This window comes from Danio rerio, chromosome 25 (genome assembly GCF_049306965.1).
Source record: "Danio rerio strain Tuebingen ecotype United States chromosome 25, GRCz12tu, whole genome shotgun sequence".
In the NCBI taxonomy this organism is placed as follows: domain Eukaryota; kingdom Metazoa; phylum Chordata; class Actinopteri; order Cypriniformes; family Danionidae; genus Danio; species Danio rerio.
This window is the reverse complement of record NC_133200.1, coordinates 38406278-38432947: the sequence shown is the minus strand read 5'-3', so window position 1 is coordinate 38432947 and position 26670 is coordinate 38406278. Positions and strand designations below refer to the sequence as shown.

Below are 26670 nucleotides of genomic sequence, written 5' to 3'. Positions count from 1 at the left end.
GACCGCTGATAAATAAGGGACTAACCCAAAATAAAATGAATGACTAAATGGTTAACAAATGCACATGCAGGCATTCGCTGGCATCAGTTCAAATGGAAAATCTTTTTCCGAACCACAACATAACATCATTTAGGCAAAGGCCTTCTTCACTCAGTCCCACAAATTCATCTAAGCTGCTTAAGCATCCCTGCCAGGGAATTTTATTCAATTTTTAAGAGCTTTATCAGCTGATTCAGGTGTGTCTGGGTGAGTGCAGAACTCTGCAGGACAGAGAATCCCAAACGCAGGGCCGAGGAGTTAGGGCTTTTCAGTCATGACAACTTTCAATATAGGATTGGCACGTGGATGTGTGTAATGCATTTGCTCACAATGTACACCTGCAGCAGTAGCTACTCACTACTGTCATCATGTACACAGGAACTTACAGATTGAGTGAAAATGCAAATACAATATCTTCCAATCCAGATCTAGACAGGCGGCACTTGGGGGATTGGAGGAACAACTTACAACAAATATCAAATGTTAAATATTAAGCAATGCATCTCAATGGCTTTAAATACTGCAAAGGACATTTCGCTTGTGCCACATAGTCATAAAAGATTTCTAGTAGATTGCACATGAGCCGTTTGCTATGTTTCCTTCCACCTTATTTTACTGTATGCAATTTGGAATATTGCCTAAAAACGACTAATAAAAACGCTAAATTGGCAAAACATTTTGAAAATGCACAAAAAAAAATATGCACACAGTTAAAGACAAACATTTTGAGCTCCAATGGAAACACATTCACAGAATAAATTCCAGTATGGGCTTATAAAAAGTGATGGGATTTTGTTTGAACTAACCCAGGCTCATTCTGAAAGCGCAGTTCCGTGGACGTTTCTGGAGACTGCGCAATAGGTCCCGGGAGGTACGTATTTTTGCAGTTTTTGCTTTCGTGAATCCACGAGAGGCTGCTGTGTGTGCTCTTTTGTATCTCAAATGTCTCTCGCGAGTGCTGTTCGCGTCTGCGATGTTCTCGCGTAAACCCACCAGAGGCCGCTGTCTGACCGACCGTCTGTCTGACTGACTGAATGATTGACTGGGCGACCGGCTAATCAACTGACCCACCCTCTTCCTTCCCTAAACCCAACCAATTTTACCGATTGACCCGGCCACCAGCTTACATCCCTAAACCAAACCGACAATTTACAAAAGCCGTCCAGAAAAAGAAAAGCCCTCGTCTGATTTTTACCACGTTTTCAGATTTTACAACATTCTCACCCTGTTATGAACTCGTTCAGTTTAGTTTTTGCATTCTGTTTTTATCTTGCCTCATTTCTGGAGCTGCTCTTCCCCGGACTCGAACCCGGTCGTTGTTGTCGTGGTCAACTCTTCTCTGCATCTCAAGTCCGCCAACGTACACGACGAGCTAACTGGACATACTGGTTGAGGCGAGAAAGCCCTCCACGTTGAGGAAAGCGGTCAGCTGGTAGGCGCAAAAGGAACGGCGTCAGAACGCTCCGTATCGTTCGTTTAAAAACCTCCGGCTACATAATTCACAGTCTCCAGAAACGTCCACGGGACTACGTATTCAGAATGAGCCTGGGTTGCAATGCATTAATGGACTATCCAGCCTTTCCAGCACATTGTAAAAGATCTGAAATGTTGTTTCGCTCATTTCTAAAACACCTCAGCTGTCGGTCCGTCCTCACAGTATTTCAGTATTATTATTATTCTATTATTACTCCCTCAAGAACTGTCTTGAGCATCGCAAAGAGCGTCTCACGCCTCCAGAAGCCACCGCATTGCATTCATTGTGTTTCGTCTTGGTCTTCTGAGGCGCAACTCGTTTATTAAAGGAAGAAAAAGACCACAGTGGCTTCTCCCAATGCACTACACTACATTTACATCATGTCTGATATTTGCTGCCAGCTTATTAGAAAGTGACCATTTTTTTCTCTTTGACTCTTTTGATGGAAACCGTTGAGCTTTTGGAGTGGGATTGGTTGGGTTATTGTGACTGATTTTCCATATGCTGTCACTTTTATTTATAATGAAATGTTGCATCGTGGCTCAGTGTTTAGCACTGTCACCTCACAGCAAGAAGGTCACTGGTTTGAGTCCCGACTGGGCCAGTTGGCATTTCTGTGTGGAGTTTGCATGTTCTCCCCGTGTTGGCGTGGGTTTTCTCTGGGTGCTTCGTTTCCCCCCACAGTCCAAACACATGTGGTATAGAATTGGGAGAGCTAAACTGGCTTTGTGTATGTGTGTGAATGAGTGTGTATGAGTGTTTCCCGGTACTAGGTTGCAGCTGGAAGAGCATTCGCTGTTTAAAATATATGCTGGATAAGGAAAATTAATGAATGAAAGCAAACCCTGCTAAAAAAATCAGGCCCTGTTTACAAGATATAAAACAAGTCTCTGATGCCTCTAGAGAGAGTGTGTGTGTGTGTGTGTGTGTGTGTGTGTGTGTGTGTGTGTGTGTGTGTGTGTGTGTGTGTGTGTGTGTGTGAAGTTTCAGCTCAAAATACCCTCCAGATAATGATTATAACTCTGTGAAACTGACCCTTTTAGGCTTTGATCCTGATTGTGGTGTTTCGGTGACTGTCTCTTTAAATTTAAATGAGATTGTGCTCTTTTCATAAGAGGGCGGAGCTACAGATGCCTGTTTGTCAGCATAGTGGCAGATTCAAAAACAAGACTGACGTCATATGCTAATGAGGGAAAGGCGGTCACTAGTAGGCGGGGCTTCCCCCCTCTGATGACATGTGTTTCCGTTTTCATCAGGTCTGATTATAAAACATACAATGCATTCATGTTTACCATTAGAAGCTGCGCATATTCACACACTGCTGATGCACAACTGTGTTTAAACCCCTTATTAGTGTGGTTTCTGCATAATAGGCTGCATAAACAAGCTTGAAAGTAAAACACAGTCAATTGCTTGTAGTTTCCTAATAACAGAATAGAAAAGATGTGTCCTCACCAGGGGAAACTCGTGGGACACGCGGCCGTCGGGTGGCAGTTTTGCACCAAATCCCAGCGCAGGGAAGAGCTTATCGCTGTCATAGTCCTGAATAATCTCCCCCACGGCTCGGAGCGCCAGTGCATATGCGTTCAGATGATACGGGCTCATGTAGTGGAGAGAGGTAGGCTGCGAAGGGTTGCCTGCCAATAACGAAAGCGGAAAATGCAGGAATTAATACTATTTCAACATGTGAAATGTCTATTTAAAGACAGAGTTCACCTAAAAAATGAACATTTACAGTGTAAGTCAGATTTATTCGCCCTCCTTATATCTTTCCCCCAATTCCTGTTTAACAGAGAAGATTTCTTCAACACATAATCATAATAGTATTAAAAACTCAGCTCTAAAAACTGATTTATTTTATCCTTGCCATGATGACAGTAAATAATATTAGACTAGATATTCTTCAAGACACTAGTATTCAGCTTAAAGTGACATTTAAAGGCTTAACTAGGGTAATTAGGGTGAAGTTAGGGTAATTAGGCAAGTCATTGTACAGTGGTTTGTTCTGGAGACAATCCAAAACTAATATAGCTTAAGGGGGCTAATAATATTGACCTTAAAATGGGTTTAATAAAACTGGTTGAAATTAAGGGAGTTTTCCAGGAGAAATAAAACGGGAAGGTGGCGGGAGATGGGTCTGAAATACGGGAGACTTCTGGGAAAAACGGGAGTGTTGGCAGGTATGCTCACTCATACTCTCTAAGCCGTGGTGTAGAGGTCTGCATTCCTGCAGGTCCCGACCAGATTTCTTGCGGTGCAGGAATAATGCGCGGGAGCGGTCGGTAACTTTGGTTTAAACTGAACGGGAGTGGGCGGTCTATAAATATCGACTCCTGAGCGAGCGAGCACGCGTATGTATGTGAGTGAATGAGAGAGTGTGATGCTTTGGTTAGCTTACTTGTTGGTGTCTATGTGTGTGTGTGTGTGTGAATGAGAGAGAGAGAGCTTCGTGCTGTCCATGTGTGTGTGTTTATACAGACAGCTTGTTGTTGTTGGGTGGTTTTTAATTTTGTCCTTAGCGGGAACGGGCGCGGAGGGTGGAAAATGGGGCGGGGCGGGCAGCGTGACAACAAATGCTGAATATAAGCGGGAATGGTCAGGTTCGGAGTAAAACCTGGCGGGAGCGGGAATCAAAATTTTGTCCCGCGCAGATCTCCACGTGGTGAGCATTTCTCTCTGTCTCGAGCTGAACGCTGTCGACCAATCGCAACTAACTGTCAACAGTCCAATCAGAGCAGATTAGCTTCGCACTAAGGAACAAATGAATCGCTAAACGAATCATAAGGGAGTCGCTGGGATAATTAGGTAAAAATAAATGCAGATTATAAGACAATGAAAGTGTTTTTTGACCTTGCATGCAGATCAGCATGTTGTTGGAGACTCCCAAAACCAAAATATGACTCTTCTTAATGTATAATAGCGGCTCTTTAACTAAATATCATGACTCATTGAAGACTTTTGTAAATATCCTACTTTAAATATATGCTGTGTATTAGTATTTATTATTATCACATTCATAATATTTACTGATTTATTTTTTGTTTATATTCATAATTTGTATTGATTAATAATATGCATTGACTGTAGATTACTGTTTACTGTAGATCATTTCCAACAAATGTTATTGAATCATTTAAATGTAAACATATCTAAAACATCAACAAAACATACACATTTACACTCACAATGCAGAAGACTTTTATTATTTTATTTGCAAAGCAACCTTAGAGAAAAGAGCGCTCACCGTTTGACGCAGTGAAATCAATGGCCACCGTGAAATTAATTTGAGTGCTGCAAAAGCCAAACATTAAGACAAGCATGAGTCAGCTTATGAACATGAGAAATACAGTCTGATACCCATGACTCCCTCTCAGCATCTCAAGCACTAATCTCTGCCTGTTTTTGCAGGCGTCTTATAGATATTCCTGGGATGTTTCTCCAGTGTTTGCTTGGTTTGAAGGCCAGGTCATGTGCCCGGGGTCTCTGCGACTCTCAGAATAGAGCGCTCTATTTATAGCCTGGGTTATTACGGCATCATAATGCAGTGTGTGTGTGTGTGTGTGTGTGTGTGTGTGTGTGACGTGAAGAGCAGGAGAGCGAAGGAAGAGGGAATTATTCATGGATGGAGAGGCGAAGCGATGTGTTTGCAGTCTCGAGTGTGTTCGCATCTTATTTCTGTATGCATGGAGAACCCGCGTGACGTCACCAGAGCCTAAATATACCTGAATTCCACAATGATGAATTCATTTAGAAGAAGAGGCGCTCAACCAAAACGTGATTTCTTATTTTATTAACCCTTGTGTGCTGCTGGGCGTGTTTTCATCCTTTCTGAGGGGATTTTTAGGCTTGATTTGTCCATGATTTTCCCCGTGTTTCAGCAGATAGAATTATTTTTGGTGACAAATCTTGTTTGAAAGCATATTTTGAGAAAATGCTTTAAAACTTTACAATAACTCAACAATACACTTTGTGCAAATCGTCATGTTGGGCGCTGTTTTTGTCCCATTTACTTCCATTATAAGGACAGTTTGTGATTGCAAAGCCATAACAGCATTACACTCACCGGCCACTTTATTAGGTACACCTTACAAGTACCGGGTTGGACTCTCTTTTGCCTTTAGAACTGACTTAATCCTTCATGGCAGAGATTCAACAAGGTGCTGGAACTATTCCTCAGAGATCTTGCTCCATGATAGCATCACACAGTTGCTGCTGATTTGCCAATCCCTCGTTCCACCACATCCCAAAGGTGCTCTATTGAATTGAGCTCTGGTGACTGTGGAGGCCATTTGAGTACAGTGAACTCATTGTCAAGTTCAAGAAACCAGTCTGAGATGATTCATGCTGTATGACATGGTGTGTTATCCTGCTGGAAGTAGCCATCAGAAGATGGAGACACTGTGCTCATAAAGAGATGGACATGGTCAGCAACAATACTCAGGTAGGCTGTGGTGTTGACACCATGCTCAATTGGCACTAATGGACCCAAAGTGTGCCAAGAAAATCTCCCCCACAGCATTACACCACCACCACCAGCCTGAACCATTGCTACAAGGAAGGATGGATCCATGCTTTCATGTTGCTGAGGCCAAATTCTGACCCATTTAAATGTGTCAGCAGAAATGGAGACTCATCAGAGCAGGCAACGTTTCTCCAATCTCCTATTGTCCAGTTTTGGTGAGTCTGTGTGAATTGTAGCCTCAGTTTCCTGTTCTTAGCTGACAGGAGCAGCACCCGGTGTGCTCTTCTGCTGCTGTAGCCCATCCCCCTCAAGGTTGGTCGTTTTGTGTGTTCAGAGATGCTCTTCTGCAGAGCTCGGTTGCTTATTTGAGTTACTGTTGCCTTTCTATCAGCTGGAACCAGTCTGGCCATTCTCCTCTGACCTCTGGCATCAACAAGGCATATGCACCCACAGAACTGCCGCTCACTGGATATTCCCTTCATTTTCTGTAAACCCTAGAGATGGTTGTGCGTGAAAATCCCAGCAGATCAGCAGTTTCTAAAAGACTCAGAGCAGCCTGTCTGGCACTAGCAACCATGTCACGTTCAAAATCACCTAAATCCTCTTTCTTCCCCATTCTGATGCTCAGTTTGAACTGCAGCAGATCGTCTTGATCATGTCTGCTTGCCTAAATGCATTGAGTTCCTGCCTTGTGATTGGCTGATTAGAAACTTGTCAACAAACAGCTGGACAGGTGTACCTAATAAAGTGGCCGGCAAACGTATAATCATGCATACTTTATTGTTGCAGGTTTTCCTTGTTGAGAAGAGGTAAAATTAGTCATTTTTACTGTTGATTATCAGTTGCAGTGCAAAAACACTAGTTTCTGCTTTCTATAGGGAGTATAGTGTGCTCAGAGGGATGGAAAAAGAGCGGTGCTTGTCATTCATCACAATTTAACAGAGTTTTCCAACAACTTTCATGTATTTCGGAAGATAGTCATGAATTAGCAGGTTGTACATCCAGCAGCTCTGATCTCTCCTGAAACATTATCCATTATATATCAATGAATATGATCATTATTTAGCACAATAAACAAAAACCTCACATGCAGGCTCAACGGGAGTATTTAAAACGTGTGTGTGAAAGGGTTAGATTAACATTACACCACACAAACTGCATAAAGCAACCCCCCAGAACACAGAAATACACAACACAGCATGTCTTTAAAGTGATTTAGTTCACGTTCGAGTCCTCATAAAGCATGCATTAATGTAAACTCACCCTCCTTTAATGTAGTCCAGGAAGGTGACCTCGACGTCGATGAAGCAGGACAGCAGAGTGACCTGTCGACATGAAACTTTGGTAACACTTCCTATGTAGAGTCCTAAAGGGCATCATCACACTTTCAGTAAGCAATGCATACTTTAATCATAAATGTCATATCAATATTCATGCTCGGGGGGGGGTGATGATGCAACTCCCTGGAGTCACAGCCAATCAGGAGCTCCACCGGCGCTTATGAATATTCATGTGCACCGCTTATGAAGGCGTCGTGCATTGCTTATGAAGACATAATGCAGGACCTTCTATAAGAAGTCTTACCAATAAGGATGTGTGTTCGTTAGAAAAGGGCGCCACTTTTATTTTTGCTCTTCTTAGGAACGTTTGTTTAATCGCTGTTTTTAATGGTGAGGAGTCGGTAAAAAAGCACTCACGGTTCCTGAGTTCAGGTATTTCTTCTTCTTTTTCTTCTTCTTGGGATTCAGCACCTGCGGAAATAAAGAGCAAAACCATCTCTGTTGATGGTGAAAACAACCCAAGCTTATTCCGATTATGTACCCCTGTATACATTTCTGGAGAGCGCCAAATACGTCCCAGGAGCTATGTTTTTTTGCAGTTTTTGCGAATCCACCAGAGGTCGCTGTGTACGCTTTTTCAGATCTCAAATTTCTCTCGCGAGTGCCAATCTTGCCTGCTGTTCTCACGTAAATCCACCAGAGGCCGCTGTCGGTCGACTGACTGACTGACCCACCCTCCTCCTTCCCTAAACCCACGACACTGTTTTCAAAAGCAGTCCAGAAAAAGAAAAGCTCTCGCGGCCGCCTGCCTTTTTACCACGTTTTCAGATTTTACCACATTTTCACTCTGTTATTTACTTGTTTATTTTATTTTTTGTCTTATTTGCTTTCTGAAACCGTTTTTCATCACACTCGAACACTGTTGTCGCAATCAACTCTATGTCTCAAATCCTACGACGTACTCAGCGAGCCACTGGACAAACTAGTAACAGCAGAAAAACCTTCCACACCAAGTTAAGCGGTCAGCTGCAAGCGCGCAAAGGAATGCCGTCATACCGCCCCGTAGCGTTCGTTTAAGGACGAAATGCAGCCATATGTACCCCTGGCTGATCTCCAGAAATGTATATAGGGCTACGCTTTCAGAATGAGTCTATGTTGTTAAAAGACTAAAGAGATGAAGCTGATTGGTCAGTTATTGTCTTGTGCCACTGGAAAATGCGAGCTGACCCAGCCGGAACTCGAACCAGCCACCTTACAGCTGTGAAACAACAGTGTTAACCACTGAGCCACCGTGTCACCCCTCCATTTATTTATTTCATATTTATTTTACTGTGTTAATTGCACTGCTGGTTAGACCTGAACTGCATTTCGTTGCATTGTACTTGGACATGTGTCCAATGACAATAAAGTTGAATCTAATCTAATCTAATAAAGACTAAACAAGCTAAATAAATAAATGGATATTAATAGTTGTCACGCCTGTTGCAGTGCCCTCATGTGGATACTTGAGCATTTGTTTGGTTTTTGCATGGATTCCCTGCACACGTGGTCACTCATTGCTTTCAGCTGTTCCTTGCTTGTTTAATTGAGTCCTGTCTTCATTAACCCTGTTCTGTTGTGTTTTAGTCGCTTTGTGCTTTTGTTCCTCGGGGTTTGATTTCTTCACTTGATCACTTTTGTATCTTCTCGATGTTTTGGATTCCTTATTTGTTTCTTGTTTAAACTCCCCATTTTTGGTATCACTGTTTCTTACATTCCTGCTCGTTTCTTGTCTGCACTGTGTTTTTTGGATAATCGTTGTTTTGTTTAATATATTCGTTTTGCTGCACTTGGATCTTGTCTTGTTCTTGTAAACTACTATAACTATTTATTTATGCTAACTCAACGACATTTTGATCGAAATTTTTCAATATTCATTTATGTATATGCAGCATTTGTGCATCCTTTGGTGAACATCAGCACATCGGTGCTTGAATCCAGTGGCAAAAATCATCCCGAGTTTCTGGTTCAGAGATGATGGATAATAGGGAACCAGCAGCTCTCGAACGTTTGAAGACGTCCTCGATATTATCTGGTAGCCTCCTTTGATACACTTTCTTCTCTCCTACGGGTTTGATTTATACCTCAGTGATGTGGAGGTCATACAAAAGATGAAATATATATATACCTTTCACAGAGGCGGAGAAAAAATGTCGTATAGCCAGAAACATAATTTACACAAGCAAGCAAACGCAGCTCTCGGGAGATATACTGTACATCAGCTGCGTTATTGAAGACAGATTAGGCTCTGCTTATAGGTCAGCATGTCTGCATCTTGTTTTTGTTGCTTCGCAAATACAGTTGAAGATACAATTATTAGACAAAATGAGTGAACTTATGGGCGTCACGGTGGAGCCGTGGGTAGCACAATCACCTCACAGCTAGAAGGTCACTGGTTTAAGCCTCGGCTGGTCCATATGGCATTTCTATGTGGAGTTTGCATGTTCTCCCCTTGATGGCGCGGGTTTCCTCCGAGGGCTCCGATTTACCCCACTGTCCAAACACGTGCGCTACAGGGGAATTGGGTTAGCTAAATTGTCCGTAGTGTAGGTGTGTGAATGAGTGTATGGGTGTTTCCCAGAGATAGGTTGCAGTTGGAAGAACTTCCATAAAACATACGCTGGATAAGTTGGCGGTTCATTCCACTGTGGCGACCACAGTTTAATAAAGGGACTACGCCAAAAAGAAAATGAATGAGTGAAATTGCTTGAACTGAGCCGGTCTAATCCTGTTTATCTGAATTGAACCTGCTCCCGACCAGGTTTGAGCTACCAGAACTGTTGCTATGACGACAACTTTCGGATCAGTTTTGAAGAACGAAACGATCCTGGATCATTTCAAATCGTCAATAACCTAATCAGGCTCACTGAGTAATCCACGTACAAAGAACGGACCCCAGTACCAAATGCATTTTCCCCCAATCACACACTTATTAAAGTGATGTAAACATCTGCATTAAAAGCGAGCATGTTTACGATAATGTAAATGGACGTGTGTGAAAAACACATGAGGAAAAGCAGAGCGGCTCACCTCCCACACAGTGAACTGTGTGTGGCCTTTGGAAAGCTCCCTGTAGCTGGTGCTGAACTCGCCAATGTAGTCATGACTGAAAACACACACACACACACACACACACAGTTTCATGCCATATCTCGATGCAGCTTATTTCAGTATGTGCAGAATGACTCTTACCCTCCATCTCTGTCCCAGTCATACACCTCGATTTTTATTGCTCTACAAAAACAAAAGGAAGAGAAGGTTTAGCGTTTGAAAGCATGTGATATTATGGCCAACACAATGATTGACTGTTGTGTTGCTGAACTGAGTTTAATGTAATGTGCCAGCTGACCCAGCTGGGACTCAAACTAGCGACCTTCATGCTGTGAGGCGACATCGCTACCCACTGCGCCATCGAGCTGCCCCCCCCAAAAAATAAGGAAGTAAATAAAAACCAGAGGGCGGTACGGTGGCTCAGTGATTAGCACTGTGGCCTCACAGCAAGAAGGTCGCTGGTTTGAGCTTCGGCTGGGTCAGTTGGCATTTCAGTGTGGAGTTGGCATGTTCTCCCAGTGTTGGCATGGGTTTCCCCCACAGTCCAAACACATTCGCTATAGACAGGGCCGGAGCAAGCTGAAGTGCCGCTCTAGGCAAAGGACGGTCATGCCGCCCTCAACTATAAACGGGGGTGGAAGGGGGGGCGCCCTCTCTATTCTGCTGCCCTATACGCGGATATAACTGAGGGCGCGGGAGCTGAGGGTAGTGTCGGGAACGCCGCTCTCTCTATTCTGCCGTACTAGACGCGGATATAACTTAGGGCGCGGGTGGTGCGGGTGGTGTCGCGGACGCCGCTCTCTCTATTCTGCCACCCTAGACGCGGATATAACTGAGGGCGCTGGTGGCGAGGGTAGTTTCGGGGACGCCGCCTACTCTATTCTGCCGCCCTAAACATGGATATAACTGAGGGCGCGGGAGCTGAGGGTAGTGTCGGGAACGCCGCTCTCTCTATTCTGCCACCCTAGACGCGGATATAACTGAGGGCGCGGGAGCTGAGGGTAGTGTCGGGAACGCCGCTCTCTCTATTCTGCCGTACTAGACGTGGATATTACTTAGGGCGCGGGTGGTGCGGGTAGTGTCGCGGACGCCGCTCTCTCTATTCTGCAGCCCTAGACGCGGATATAACTGAGGGCGCTGGTGGCGAGGGTAGTTTCGGGGATGCCGCCCACTCTATTCTTCCGCTCTAGGCGGACGCCTAGGTCGCCTCTATGGACGCGCCGGCCCTGGCTATAAGGGAATTGATTAACCAAATTGGCCGTAGTATATGAGTGTGTAGTGACTGGAAGGGCATCCGCTGTGCAAAACATATGATGGAACAGTTGGCGGTTCATTCCGCTGTGGTGACCCCTGATAAATAAGGGACTGAGGAAAATGAATGAATGAATAAAAGTCACACCAGTGTGTTGTGGTGCATTCCTTCTATAATCATCACTAAATCCCTGAGACTTGAAACAGAGCTTCTGTTGGCTCAGATCAGACCGAATAACCTTTGGTGCCCTCCTGCACAGATGGGCCGAGGGCACCAACACCCTGTCATTGGCTTGTGCTTTGCTCCTCCTTGGGTAAATTCTCACACTGCTCAAGGGTTAGAAGTGCTCAGGCTTCGACGTTTTAGAGATACTCTGACCTAGACAAGTTGGCCCTTGTCAAAGTCACTCAGATCTTTATTCCAGCCTATTTCTACAGCATCCAACACATCAGCTGAGTTTCCTTCAGGATCTGCTCTATTAATCCTTTTACTTAACAATATCGCCCCCAAGCCGCCTCCTACTGGGTCCTAGTGCCAGCCTAATGAGAAATGTATTCAAGCGCTGCTGCTGGTACACTAATAAAAAAACGAGGAAAAAAGTGTCATAAAATCAAAACAACGTCTGATTTTTATTTATTGTGAGAAGCTACAACTTATGTGGTAAAAGAAAAGATATCGGCATCAGCTCGGCCATCAAGAGCTTGAAAAAATAGCCTAGTGGTTAGCCATAGATATATACATTAGATGTCGCCTGGCCTATTGTTGTCTATTGGATGGAATGCGTCAATAGCGCCGCCATCTTGCTACAGGGTAGCGCTCCTTTGAAATGAATGAGGGACCAAGGTACAGTGGAGGACTGTGGCCATGCAAAGCCAGAGATATACACATATACACATATATCTATGATCGGGAGTTTTCCTGGATGTTACTATCCACCCTCCCTGTTAAATTTGATCTAATCATGTGCTGAAACACAGCTCCTCTCCTGCTTTCACTGCTCATACTGACGGAGAGAGCGACTCGTTTGTGAATGAATCCCCCGAACAACTCTTTCACTAACGTTAGCCGACAATAATAAAGTTTCTGGCAGTGCAGCATCTCGTTGTCATATTTCTTTTGCATTGTTTGCTGATTTTATTCAACAAAACTAGCATAAGCCGAGTGTTTAGTGCGAGTTGGAGCTGCTTTGGCGTATGCTGAATGCAGTAAGTGACTGTTATCATCAATAACGTTACCTGATTAGCACAAAAGTTCAGAACATACAAAAACAGAAAAAAACTTAATATTACCTATGAAATGTTCTGCCTTTGTGCTGTTTTCTTAGTTTGCTCGTTACTACACCCGTAGACAGCGCTAAAGTCCCGCATCTTCACGTAATAACACTGTCTTGACTAGTGCGGTTGAATGACATTTGTCCTGGGAGCCCTGTACCAATGTGGCGGCGCTATTGACGCATGCTCAGGGTCCCTATGCGATATCTAGTGCATATATCTATGGTGGTTAGCATGTCGACATATGGTGCAGTAGCACATCAGGGCGTCCCGTGTTCGAATCCCGGCTCGAGGACATTTCCCTACCCCCCTCTCTCTCTCCAACTTCGCTTCCTCTCTAAATACTGTCCTATCTAATAAAGGCAAAAAATAAATCTTAAAAAAAATAGCTTGAAAATATCGACAAAAATCCAATATTGCGCATCCTACATTCCAAAAAAGATCCAAAAAAAGAAATTAAAATTGAAGTCTTTATCAATGATGAAGTATTTATCTGGAGCCCTTGAAGGACCGTGGGTGCATGAGCATCGCACCAGTTTCGTTTCCAGCCACGGTTGCTTCGAGTGAGGAAACGGCACCGTGCAGGTGATCATCTCATTCGTTATTCACCTGTTTTCTTTTGCTCGTGAGAAAAGCTGTTTTTGTCAGTCGTGCTGCTTCTCGATTCGGAGATCACATTTGTACGCATATAGACAAGCGGTCATAAACTAACAGTCGGATCTGTAGTGACGACGAGCCAGCACTGGCAATTTAAAAATGACTTTCAACCAGCCAAAGTGGCCAGTGAGAGTGGCTGTCTAACCCGCCACAACCGAAATCTACCCGCATTTGGCGGCTGTTAATGTAAAGCCCAATTATAATGTTAGATTTCTACATTTAGAGCTATCAGCAACAGTAGTAACAGTGCATTACAACTGATTTTTATTCAGCTTAATACTTCTTCATTTTATTTTTTATTAAATTACAGCTTCTAAGTCTTGCAGTGCTGTTTATGTAATAAAATATGTCTCCTTCGTTTTTTGGCTGATCCAAAAAATGGTCCAATCCGTGACTAAAACAACCATGATGCGATCCCAAAAGTGAGATTTGTGATCTGTTGCACCACTAGCAATGAGGAACAGTGACTATATGTAAATGTGTTTCCTCCTTCCCCAAGACGTCTAATCTTAGACTCACCTGTCATAATCCCCGTTACACAGCGCTCTGACCGGGATCTTGAAGGCCTGCCACACAGGGTCCAGCGTGTTCTTCACCACCTCGGTCTTATGACAGATGGTAAATCTGACAAACAGAAGACGTCAAAGAGGAGGAACCACAACACGGGAGGTGAGAAGCAGTCGGTGTGAAAAGGGCTCTGAAATAGGTCATATGACACATGCACCATCCCCTGGGAATCTGTCAATAGCTGCGTTTCCATCCAAAAATGCGATTAGACTTGGGAATATTGCATTAAACATTTGCCAAAATTTCCATTAATTAGTCAAAGAGAACAGAATGGTCACTTCCTGATAAACTGGAGCAAATATCAGACAGAGAAATGTAGTTTAGTGTGTTTGGAGAAGCCACTGCAGTGTTTTTTCTTCTCTAATAAATGAGTTGCGCCTCAGCAGACAAAACATAGTGAATGCGGTGGCTTTTGAAGGCGTGAGACGCTCTTTGGGAGCGCAGACAGATGCTCAAGACAGTATTATTGATCTTAAAATGATCTCAAAATCACAGTAATATCACTTATTGCAACAACTGTTGTGACAATGCAATTCGTGACGGGCCTAAATAAGAACAGCCCTTTGTATTGGAAAAAATGGGGTAAAATTACTTACGTTCCATCTTCATTGCTACGGTAAAACACCAGGAAAGGGTCTGATTTCCCAAAGAAGTCTTTCTTGTCCAGTTTGTTGCCACAAAACTGCATCAATACTGACTCCTGATCAACAACAGTAAATAAATACATACATACATAAGGTAATGGCAACCCAGGCTCATTCTGAAAACGTACCCCTATTTACATTTCTGGAGAGTGCGAAATACATCCCAGGAGCTACGTTTTTTGCTGTTTTTGTTTTCGCGTATCCACCAGAGGGCGCTGCGTATGCTTTTAGAAATCTCAAATTTCTCTCGCTAGAGACATTCACGCCTGCTGTTCTCGCGTAAATCCACCAGAGGCTGCTGTCGACTGACTGACAGACCGATAATGGACGGATAATAACCCAACGTATAATGTCTTCAAAAGCACCGATTCACCCGCGCCCACCCACTTCCCTAATCCCAACCAATAGTGTCTTTAAAAGCACGATTGACATGTCAGTGTTTTCGAAAGCCATCCAGAAAAGGTAGAGCCTTCACGGCCACTTTATTTTTATCCCGTTTTCAGATTTGACCACATTCTCACCATGTTATTTACATATTTATTTTATTTTTGGCTTTAGTTTGACCCGCTTTCTGGAACCATTTTTCGCCAGACTCGAACCCCTTGATTACAGTCAACTCCACTCCACATCACAAGTTCACCGACACACATGGCGAGCCACTGAACAAACTAGTAACAGCAGAAAAGCCGTCTGTACGAAGGTAAGCAGTCATCTGGTAGCACGTAAAGGAATTTTTGGTTTTGAACGTTCCTCTGGCTAAATAATACGCACTCTCCAGAAATGTATATAGAGCTACGTTTTCAGGAGTCTGGATTGGGTAATGGTGTGATAACTGTCTGTGTTGGTGTATAATAATTGGAATAAAAAACAGTCAATGTCTCTAATGCTGTGTTCACACCAGATGCGGAACGCACGGATAAATTGCGCTATTCACGCGTAAATAGCCGCGTGAACATTTGAGTTTACTCGCTTCATTCGCGCGTCAAACCCCGCTTCATTCGCATGTCAAATTCACTTCAGAACAGACGTGGATTCGCGTGATGGGCAGGGCTTCTGTCTGCCCGAAGACTCTAGCTTCATAGCTAAATAGCTAACATGGATTTTATGAAGAAAATAACATTGTTTATGTGCTTTATGAAGACTGAAAAACAGCGTTGATACGTTTATGGTCGTGTCTGAGTCCACTGCATCCTTTCAGAGGTGTAGCAGCTCTGTGAGCTCAAAAACTCCTCCAGAAACTGAACCTGGATGACGGAGGCTTTCAGCGGTGCTTCTGACTGAGCCAAGCCGAGTTTGATGAACTGTTGTCGGAGAAGGCTGGAGGATTTCCCTCGGAACACCGACAACAGGTTCTACGTCACAATCACGCCCCCACAAGAGCAAGCTTCTGATTGGTTAACGCGGCGCGAATGTACGCTGAAGTTCAGATATTCGAATTCGAGAGATTCGCGCGAAACGCTCGTTAAGCGCGTCAAACGCGCAAAATGTTCAATTCGCCCCGCGCCATTCGTGCAATTTGCGTAATTCGCGCCACGCCATTCGCGCGTATCGCGCCGCAGGATGTCTATTCGCGCGTTTGCATGGACTTAACATGTAAATCACTCGCGCTTGACGCGCGTGCCGTGTCTGGTGTGAACGCAGCATTAGATGTTATTCAGCAAACGTTTACCATACAGAAGGAAAATAAAGAAGAAAGCAGACATGAAGAGATGAGACCAAAAAATAAACAAGTAAAATAAGAGAACAGAAACTACAAGGAGAGAATATGAAGGATGAAAAGGAGAGAAGCAACAAGATTAAAGAAGAGATGAGGAGAAGAAACAGCAAGAAGATGCAGATTAATAAACAGAGAGAAGGAGAGACGACACAAAATGTCTTGCATTAAACTGCAGCACACACTACAGAGAAATCCTGATCCATTCAGAATACTGATGACGTGCAAATGCAGGTATAAATCATTTACAAAGCGTTCTGATTCTGCTAATAATTACTGATTTTTATTTGAGGCCAAAAATCATTAGAACATTCAGATTTTGTATTTTTCATAAAAGATTTTGTAAACGTCCTACTATAAACATATCAAGACTTCATTGCTGATTAGTATAGTGCAGGGGTCACCAATCTCGTTCCTGGAGGGTTTAGCTCCAACTTGCCTCAACACACCTGCCTGGGTGTTTCAAGTACACCTAGGCTGCGTACGAAACCGCCTACTACTCAGTAGGTGCTGCATTTGAATGTAAACGTACTACTTGGCGGTTAGAAAAGTACGCTGTATACAGTATGAACGTGAAAAGTATGAATGGAATTCTGACGAACTACATCCGGCATTTTGTCATGGTCACGTGACCTACCTCCGTCAATTGCGTCGCTTTACTCCCATTCATGAATTCTCTCACGGGGCATCATGGGATAGCACAGCATGCATGGTATGCGCACTTTAGATTCTCGCTGGAAGTAGTAAGTCATCCGGGTACTTCTCGCATACTGATGTTCGAATTCTATGAATTCGGACATACGACTCGACTCGCATACTGATTTTAGCGTACTATATAGTATGGAAGTATGTGGTTTCAGACGCAACCCTAGTAAGACCTTGATTAGCTTCTTCAGGTGTGTTTGATAAGGGTTGGAGCTAAAATCTGCAGGACACCGGCCCTCCAGGAACAAGTTTGGTGATCCCAGGTATAGTGCATTGCTAGGATTTTAATTTGGACAACTTTAAAGGCAACATTTCTTATCATTCTTATTGTATTTTCTTTTTTTATCCAATATTATCCGATCCTAACAAACCATACATCTATGGAAAGCTCATTTATTTAAATCTCAATAAAAAAGACACTTTTATGGTTCGTTTTGTAGACCAGGGTCAGATATTCAGATGACGTACCCTGCAATTTCCCAGTTCTTCCGCTTTCACAATAACAGTTCCACAGTTTTTCCCAGGGATGCCTCTAAAACCAGAAGAAACAATGCATGTTATTGAAGAGCACAACAATATTATTCTTGATTTTTCATATATTAGTATATCAGTATGTTGGCCTTAAAAATGCTGTAAGTTTTTGACTCTTCCAAAGCATAAAAATACCATAATATGTTTGCAGATATTTCAGAAACATGGTCAGTGAACATTCTGAGAAACAACGCTTAAGTCAGATATTCTGCTTTGAAAATGGAAATCTGACTTTGCTGGGTCATTTAACCCGCCCACTGCCAGTTTAGCCAATTATATTTCAGCACCCGGGTTTTCATGGTGGAAAACAGCGTAATTCATTCATTCAGTCATGAAAGCTCTCAAAGCATGCGCTTGTGTCCGGAATGCATCCTCTGGTGGATATTAGCAGATTCCGAAATGAGACGCAGATTCAGAGTTCCCCGTGAGGTTATTAATTAGCAAATAATATAAATATTACGAGCGTAAACATCAGGTGAGCAGGTTACATTGTAACCCCGTGTCCTAACAACACGCTACATGATGAGATTTGCAGTGATGAGCAATTTGCACCAGACGAAACACATCAGAAATGTAAATACAGCCATTCAGAAGCACAGAATAGTGCACTCACTGCACTCCAGCCAAACGGTAATGTTTATAATCTAATTACTACATATTAAACCTCTTTAACGTGATTAAATGTCGATGCTGAATCACTGATATGTGTTGGTTTGCACTGAGTCACAGCTCTAAAGTTCAATTTCAGACTGTTTATTTCATTTTCCTTTTTTAACAAAGAGGAGGAGCTTCTCTATGCCCCGCCCTCTCTGTATGTTTAAGTTGAGATTGTCAAACATCGAATTTAAAAAAATGCACATTTCAAAGCACTTCACGAGACATTTGAGTACTCGTTAACAGAGTAATCAGTATCAGTATTTCTCATCTAATCTTCTGACCAATCAAACGCTCACTAGTGTTTGACATGCCCCGCCCCCTTCTTCCTATATCATTTAATGCACTGGTGCTCAACGACTCTCACTGGCAGAGCTGTGATGAAACAAAACACTATTGGCTTTTTAAACAGGGGAGGGGCTAATTTATGCCCCGCCCTCTCTGTATTTTTAAATTGGGATTACGTCAAACATCGAATGAGCATACACATTTCAAAGCACTTCATAGAACATTTGAGTCCTCGTTAACAGAGTAATTAATAGATATGCTGACTGCTAAATGGACGATGCGTGAATGAGTGAACTTATTGAATGCATGTGTCTGTGCTGCATAAATAAATGTGTGTTTGCAGAAGCAGACGGGCAAATGCATGAGTGTTTTGCCATGCTCTTATATAAGACTACACTCGAGAAGCCCGATCCGGAATTGAATTTAAATTGCATGGACCCGACACTTCAACATCAGCCCGACAAAGACGAGCGCTGAAAGATTTCTGAAGATGATTTGATGAGAGAACAAACTTCTGCCTTACTTATGTGTCGCCTTGAGTGCTTGTTTCAATTCCGCTAAGTAGCTCTGGGTTATGCTATAAAGGTTGGAGAAGCAGGTCTATGCTAACTGAAGACATGCCTTTAATCTGCTCTGAATCTACAGATGTCCTCTGAGGCACTCTCTTAAATTAACCTGAAATGGGCAGCCGTCTATCAGGAATTACTTACAATGAAATATAAAAGAGAGAGATGAGGGAGAAGACCACGAGCTAGCTCGAAGCTACAAGCTAATCAGTTCAAACTGCAATCAAGCTACTTTTTTAATTAATCTGATACAGCTCATGTTTGGCTTAGAGACATTCCCTGTCAGCAGGGATGCAGTAGATATTACAGTGTAATGTTAAATCAATCATTATTACACTGTTTACAGCTTGTCAAATAGCCAAGCGCTGAAATATGAGCACAGCTAGCATTACTTTGAAGCAGCTAGCATTACTATGACACTACTAGCACTATTATGTCAAAACCACAGGGTAGTACTATGACACGACTAACAATACTGTTATGCAACAAGCACAACTAAGATGCATTTCTATGACCCAACTAGCATTCATTCCCTACCGAAAAAACAGCTTAAACCAGCCTAGGCTGGTTGGCTGGTTTTAGCTGGTCGACCAGGCTGGTTTTAGAGGGGTTTTGGCCACTTCCAGACTGGTTTCCAGCCATTTCCAGCCTGATCTTAGCTGGTCAGGCTGGGAGATGACCAGTTAAACCAGCTTGACCAACCTAGCCAGGATGGGAGCCCAGCCAAAACCAGCTATGTCCAGCTTAAACCAGGCTGGTCAAGCTGGTTTTAGCTGGATTTATCTGGTCATTTTCCAGCCTGACCAGCTAAAACCAGCCAACCAGCCTAGGCCCGGATTTAAGCTGGATTTTTCATCAGGGTTTGGTTTAAATACTGTGTAGTACCACTCTGACACAGTTGGCACACTACTATGACACAGATAGCATTGCTCTGATTTAACTAGCATTACTGTAGACAACTACAATGGCAAACTAGCACTACTATGGCACAGTTAACCCTACAATGATGCAGCTAGCATTATTTTAACAAAGCCAGCTATATTATGCCACAACAAACACTTTTATTATGCAGCTCTTAAATGACTATAAAACAACTAGCACAACTATGGCCCACCTAGCCATGCTATGGCCCAACTAGCCCTACTATGGCCCAACTATCCCCGCTATGGCCCAACTAGCCCTGCTATGGCCCAACTAGCCCTACTATGGCCCAACAAGTCTTACTATGGCCCAACTAGCCTGCAATGGCCCAACTTGCCCTACTATGGCCCAACTAGCCCTACAATGGCCCAACAAGTCTTACCATGGCCCAACTAGCCTGCTATGGCCCAACTTGCCCAACTATGGCCCAACTAGCCCTACTATAGCCCAACAAGTCTTACCATGGTCCAACATGTCCTACTATGGCCCAACTAGTCTTACTTTCTCCAACAAGCCCTGCTATGGACCAACAAGTCATTTATTCTCATCATTTTTCATCTTTATTCTTGCAATTTTCTACTTTATTTTTATAATTTCAACTTTATTCTCAAAATATTATGACAATAATCTTATATACATATATATATATATATATATGTATGTATGTGTGTGTGTGTGTGTATATATTTATATACACACACACACACACACAAACACACACACACACACAATACACATTTAATACACATGTAATAATGTTCATTCAGGGCGAACTAACCCTTTAACTGCTTGTGAATTACTTCAACATTGGTTCATATAGCAAACAGAGATGAACTGCGTGTCAGAAATGATCACGAATGAAAGTTGCATGAGCGATTCGCTGTAGCTTATGGCCTTAAATGCTTCTAAATGTATAATTTGCGACTGCAGCGCATGAATAGATGTATGTTGAGCGAGCTCTGAGCGAATGAATGAGAGTAGCGGCTCTGCTTACATAACACTCATCACTCCATATTACCGCTCAATGTGTCAGCAGTGCATCCATACATACACACACAGACATTATATATACAGCCAAACATAAACAGAACTCCGAGAAAAGGACTTGACAATGGAATGCATTTGCATGTGGAACATATACTGAATAATGTTGCATGTATAACGGCTGCTATTATTGTCTCGATTTAATTTTAAATCGTCTATTCATCTAAATCGGATATTCAATGCAGTATTGCAATTATTTTGAGACATAATAACAATAATTGGAATACAATTAAAAATATGCCACTTTGATTTGGATATTATTGAGCGATTTAGACGCAGTCAGCTCCAGTCAAATGAGAAAAGCTTATTTAATGCTCATTAAAGCTGAAGATCAGTGTTTGGTGTGGGCGTCGCACCGCAGGACTGATGCAATGATTCACATTACCAGTTTAATCAACAGTAAGAGCTAAAAAAATTAAACAAAGTATATAATAGTGAGCGAACACGAATCCTCCAACATTTGGAAGCATCCCATGAAAATCCTTCAATAAATGTGAATGTAAATATGCCCCAAAACCTTGCACAACATATTTAGATTAATAATTATTCTGTATTTGATGACAATAAATGACCTATTTTCACTTTAAATCTTAGAAGGATTGCGATGCCGGCTCAGTATTGTGTGGTCTATCGGCCATCGGCGATGGACGATAGCATCATCTATCAACCCAAACCTACTTTATACTTGCAATTTTCAACTTTATTTTTTATAATTTCGACTTTATTCTCTAAATATTACAACATTAATCTATTAACCTTATTTATATATATTGGTATTTTTAATGTGATAATAATTTGCCATTGTATAAATCTGACGGGTTTGAAACGACACAAGAAAATAATTTTCATGCAGTGTGAGCTGGCGAAGGATTGCAATGCCGGCTCAGTATCGTTATGTCTATCGGCCATCGGCGTACGCATTAGCATCATCAATCAACCCAAACCTACTTTAAACATGCGATTTTCAACCTAGAATTTTGACTTTATTCTCTAAATATTACAACATTAATCTATTAACTTTACATAAATTGTTATTTTTAATGTGATAATAATACGCCATTGTATAAATCTGACGGGTTTGAAACGACACATGAAAATAATGCTCATGCAGTGTGAGCTAACCCTTTAACTGCTCATGAACTGCTCCAACATTGGTTCATACAGTATATAAAACACAGATGAACTGTGTGTTATTATATTTATAATATAAACACATTTTTAAAACAAACACTTCATCCTGATCCACTTTTGGACATTTGTGTGTTGGCAGCAGATGCTAATGTTTCAAACCCAGTCCGCTTTATGAGCACGATGTCTCGTCCTCTCAAACGGAAAACACACGGCATCTCCTTCTTTTAATATATGGCTAAAATAAGCCTTTTCTTGCATTAAATTGGAAAAAAAAAGTCTCTCAGTGGATCATTTTTGTTCTAAAATGTCATTTTAAAACTAAGATGTATTAGTGTAAACGGGGCCTCAGTGTGTTTTTCGCAAGTGGGTTGCTGCTGCAACAGGTGCAGGGCGAAGGATTGCGATGCCGGCTCAGTATCGTCATGTCTATCGGTCATCGGCGTACGCATTAGCATCATCAATCAACCCAAACCTACTTTATACATGCAATTTTCAACTTATAATTTCGACTTTATTCTCTAAATATTACAACATTAATCTATTAACCTTACATAAATTGTTATTTTTAATGTGATAATAATACGCCATTGTATAAATCTGACGGGTTTGAAACGACACATGAAAATAATGCTCATGCAGTGTCAGCTAACCCTTTAACTGCTCATGAACTGCTCCAACACTGGTTCATACAGTATATCAAACACAGATGAACTGCCTGTTATCATAATTATAATCTAAGCACATTTTTAAAACAAACACTTCATCCTGATCCACTTTTGGACATTTGTGTGTTGGCAGCAGATGCTAATGTTTCAAACCCAGTCCGCTTTATGAGCACGATGTCTCGTCCTCTCAAACGGAAAACACACGGCATCTCCTTCTTTTAATATATGGCTAAAATAAGCCTTTTCTTGCATTAAATTGGAAAAAAAAAGTCTCTCAGTGGATCATTTTTGTTCTAAAATGTCATTTTAAAACTAAGATGTATTAGTGTAAACGGGGCCTCAGTGTGTTTTTCGCAAGTGGGTTGCTGCTGCAACAGGTGCAGGGCGAAGGATTGCGATGCCGGCTCAGTATCGTCATGTCTATCGGTCATCGGCGTACGCATTAGCATCATCAATCAACCCAAACCTACTTTATACATGCAATTTTCAACTTATAATTTCGACTTTATTCTCTAAATATTACAACATTAATCTATTAACCTTACATAAATTGTTATTTTTAATGTGATAATAATACGCCATTGTATAAATCTGACGGGTTTGAAACGACACATGAAAATAATCTTCATGCAGTGTGAGCTAACCCTTTAACTGCTCATGAACTGCTCCAACACTGGTTCATCTATCAAACACAGATGAACTGCGTGTTAATATAATTATAATATAAACACATTTTTTAAACAAACACTTCATCCTGATCCACTTTTGGACATTTGTGTGTTGGCAGCAGATGCTAATGTTTCAAACCCAGTCCGCTATTATTAACTTTATGAGCACGATGTCTCATCCTCTCAAACGGAAAACACACGGCATCTCCTTCGTTTAATATATGGCTAAAATAAGCCTTTTCTTGCATTAAATTGGAAAAAAAAGTCTCTCAGTGGTTCTTTACTGATGTTCGACAACCCTTTGAGTCATTTACTTCCATCATATTTCAACTTTATAATAGGGTTGGGCGATGTCGGCCAATTTGGCATTGTACGATGTCTAATGTGACATCACAATGGACGATGGTATCGTCGTTGTAGGCGGAGCTGAATTATTTATTTGTGAATGTTTATTTAATATTGGATTAATTATTTGTAGCTTACCGTTTCAACTGTTTTACGGTATCACCTTTAACAACTATATTTAGACGCCATCCAGCGGTACATCCTAGATAAACTGTCTGATATGCACTGCTCTCTGGGGGTTTGTGCTCAAAGCACCCGCTGACTGCTGGAGCTCAGACGAGCGCATGCACTGCTGAAGCGCATGACAGAGTGTGTGTGGGTCATGTGATGTGCGTTTACAGCAGTACAGTGTAGATGGAGGGATGTTCAGAAATGCTAGGTGAGACGCCAGTGTGGACGTGGATCGTTTCCGTTCTAGATATAATTTTAAAACTAAGCTGTATTAGTGTAAACGAGGCCTCAGTGTGTGTTTTTAGTGAGCGGGTAGCTGCAGCGATGGGGTCGGGGTGGAGGATTGCAATGCCGGCTCAGCATCGTGATGTCTACCGGCAGATAGTAATAATAAGTAGAGCTCAGAATGTGTTGTTTCACTTTAAAATATTTCCCATTTTCCACACTGAAACGCTGTGCTTCAGAAGCGTGTGGAGCTGAAATCTAAAATAACTTACATGAGTGATCTTTCCATGCGACTGCCTGGGGACCCGACCACCTCGCCCAGAGTACAGTACATCTGACCCAGGAAATCCTGCACACACACACACACACACACACACACACACACACACACACACACACACACACACACATTATTTACGCTTCATCATTTCTGGCCATTTCAGCACAAGTAAATGCGTCTCATGATAAATATCTCAGTTCACATTCTTGAAATCAAAATAGATTATTATTTATGATGACAAGTCTGCTAATATATTTACAGCTAATGTAACTCTAATACTTTAAATTAGTGCTGTCAATCGATTAAAAAAAATTAACTAATTAATGGCACCTTTTTAAAAAAATTAATCGCGATTAATCCCATTTAAAATACTGAAACTTGTAATTTTGGCTATTTAAATGTAAAATTAATGTAAACGCAAGACAAAAAATATTTAAATTCAAAATATTATTGTTTTGTATGATCACGTTCATCAAATTTGCTTAAACTAAGCGTCCTAAAGTATTACTGTATTTCACAAGGATTCTGACACAACAACGCGAAGCAGACGCTTTCGTTGCGTTTAATGAGGAAACACGCTAAACTTGGAGGGCGCATGCTGAAAGGCAGAGTAATGCCCTGTCTTTGACAGCTCGCAACTTCACCAGACGTTCTGAGTACATTTACATAAGACACCAATACTCCGATTTTAATATGATTAAGATTATACTAAAATTCTACCGTGTAGCCTTAAAAGGAACCTTACCCTAAAGGAACACCGAGTCACGAAATGCGGAGGATTTTCTTTCGGTTCGCCATGCGGTATCAACTTACAACAGAAGTCGAAAGTTAAAAATGAAACACCCGAAATTGCATGAAACTCTGGATAACTTGTGATGCAACTAATTGTTTTATACTGGAACTTGCCTTCAAAAAGTGCTTCCTTGGTCTTATCCACATTTCTTGCATGCTGAACACACGTCCACCACAACAGGAAGTAAAAAAACCTGAGCTGCGTTAATTGCGCTATTTTTTAAAATTATTTAAAATTATTTTTAATTATTAAAATTATTTACATTATTTAATTAATTAATAATTAATTAATTATTTAAAATTATTTAATTATTTAAAATTAATCGCATGCGTTAACGCGTTAATTTTGACAGCGCTACTTTAAATATATATTCCTTTCACATTAGCAAATTCCTAATCAAGAACATGCAATAAATGAAGATCAAATCAGGCTCGGGTTAAAGTCTCATTCTCTCCATCCACATTTCACATTTCAAACAAGCAATTAAACATTCGTATTGATCATTTAAATCTGTATGAACCAGGGATGGGCGATGTTGACCAATTAGGCATCGTATGATATCTAATGTACAACATTGCGATGGGCGATAGCATCATCGTCGTCGTAGGCGGCAGTGAATTACTGTGAATTACAATGAATAATTAATTAATTCATAACAAATGTGTCAACTACCTGACCCGCATGCTCTTTGTTTTACCCATAACCAAACCTTAAATCAATGAAGATGAGTTGCACACAAATGACCACCTGTCAGCCACTTTTTCCACAGGACTCTAAGCAAAATAATCTCACGTCAAAAGAAAAAACAAGATTAATTTGCTTACCCCATTGGCAGATTATTTAGCTTGTTTAAAGGAAAAACTCACTTAATATTGGCATATTATTTCTCAAAACAAGACAATATGTTTTGCTTGTCTAGAAAATGCCTCTTGATATAAGAAATTTTAGATATTTAGACAAGAAACAAGACAAAAAATCTAAGCAAGAAAGGCATTTTTTGCAGTGTACGCACAGGAATCCTCTTTAAATCTAGATAAACCTGAATAAAATGGTGACAGAACGGTTTGCAGATGGAAAAGCAAGACTAAAAAAATAAGCAGACGTTCTCCTGAGAGAGTGTGTGTGCTCGGCATCTCTGAGCGCCAATCCCACAGGTGCATTCTGGGATACACAGTGACCCGCGCTTCAGACCTCACAAAACGCTTGGATAAATCAGGATAAAATCCCCATGAT

At 41.7% G+C, this 26670-nt stretch overlaps 1 protein-coding gene across 5 annotated transcripts in view; it reads right to left on the bottom strand.

The window, feature by feature from the left end:
• The window catches only part of cpne8 (copine VIII), a 100267-nt gene that overhangs the window by 26417 nt on the left and 47180 nt on the right, over positions 1-26670 (bottom strand). For 3 of the 5 annotated variants that reach the window (XM_002666955.6, XM_073943417.1, XM_073943416.1), the window contains 10 exons: positions 24637-24713; positions 17624-17687; positions 14689-14792; positions 14045-14149; positions 10487-10528; positions 10325-10400; positions 7673-7726; positions 7239-7300; positions 4758-4804; positions 2969-3150 (listed from right to left, as the gene is read on the bottom strand). In XM_002666955.6, coding sequence (XP_002667001.1) covers positions 2969-3150; positions 4758-4804; positions 7239-7300; positions 7673-7726; positions 10325-10400; positions 10487-10528; positions 14045-14149; positions 14689-14792; positions 17624-17687; positions 24637-24713 — 813 coding nt within the window. Of the gene's footprint in view, positions 1-2968; positions 3151-4757; positions 4805-7238; positions 7301-7380; positions 7555-7672; positions 7727-10324; positions 10401-10486; positions 10529-14044; positions 14150-14688; positions 15617-16378; positions 17688-24636; positions 24714-26670 lie in introns of those variants that run through there. The other 2 variants (XM_068217581.2, XR_012400539.1) reach the window with 2 other exon arrangements.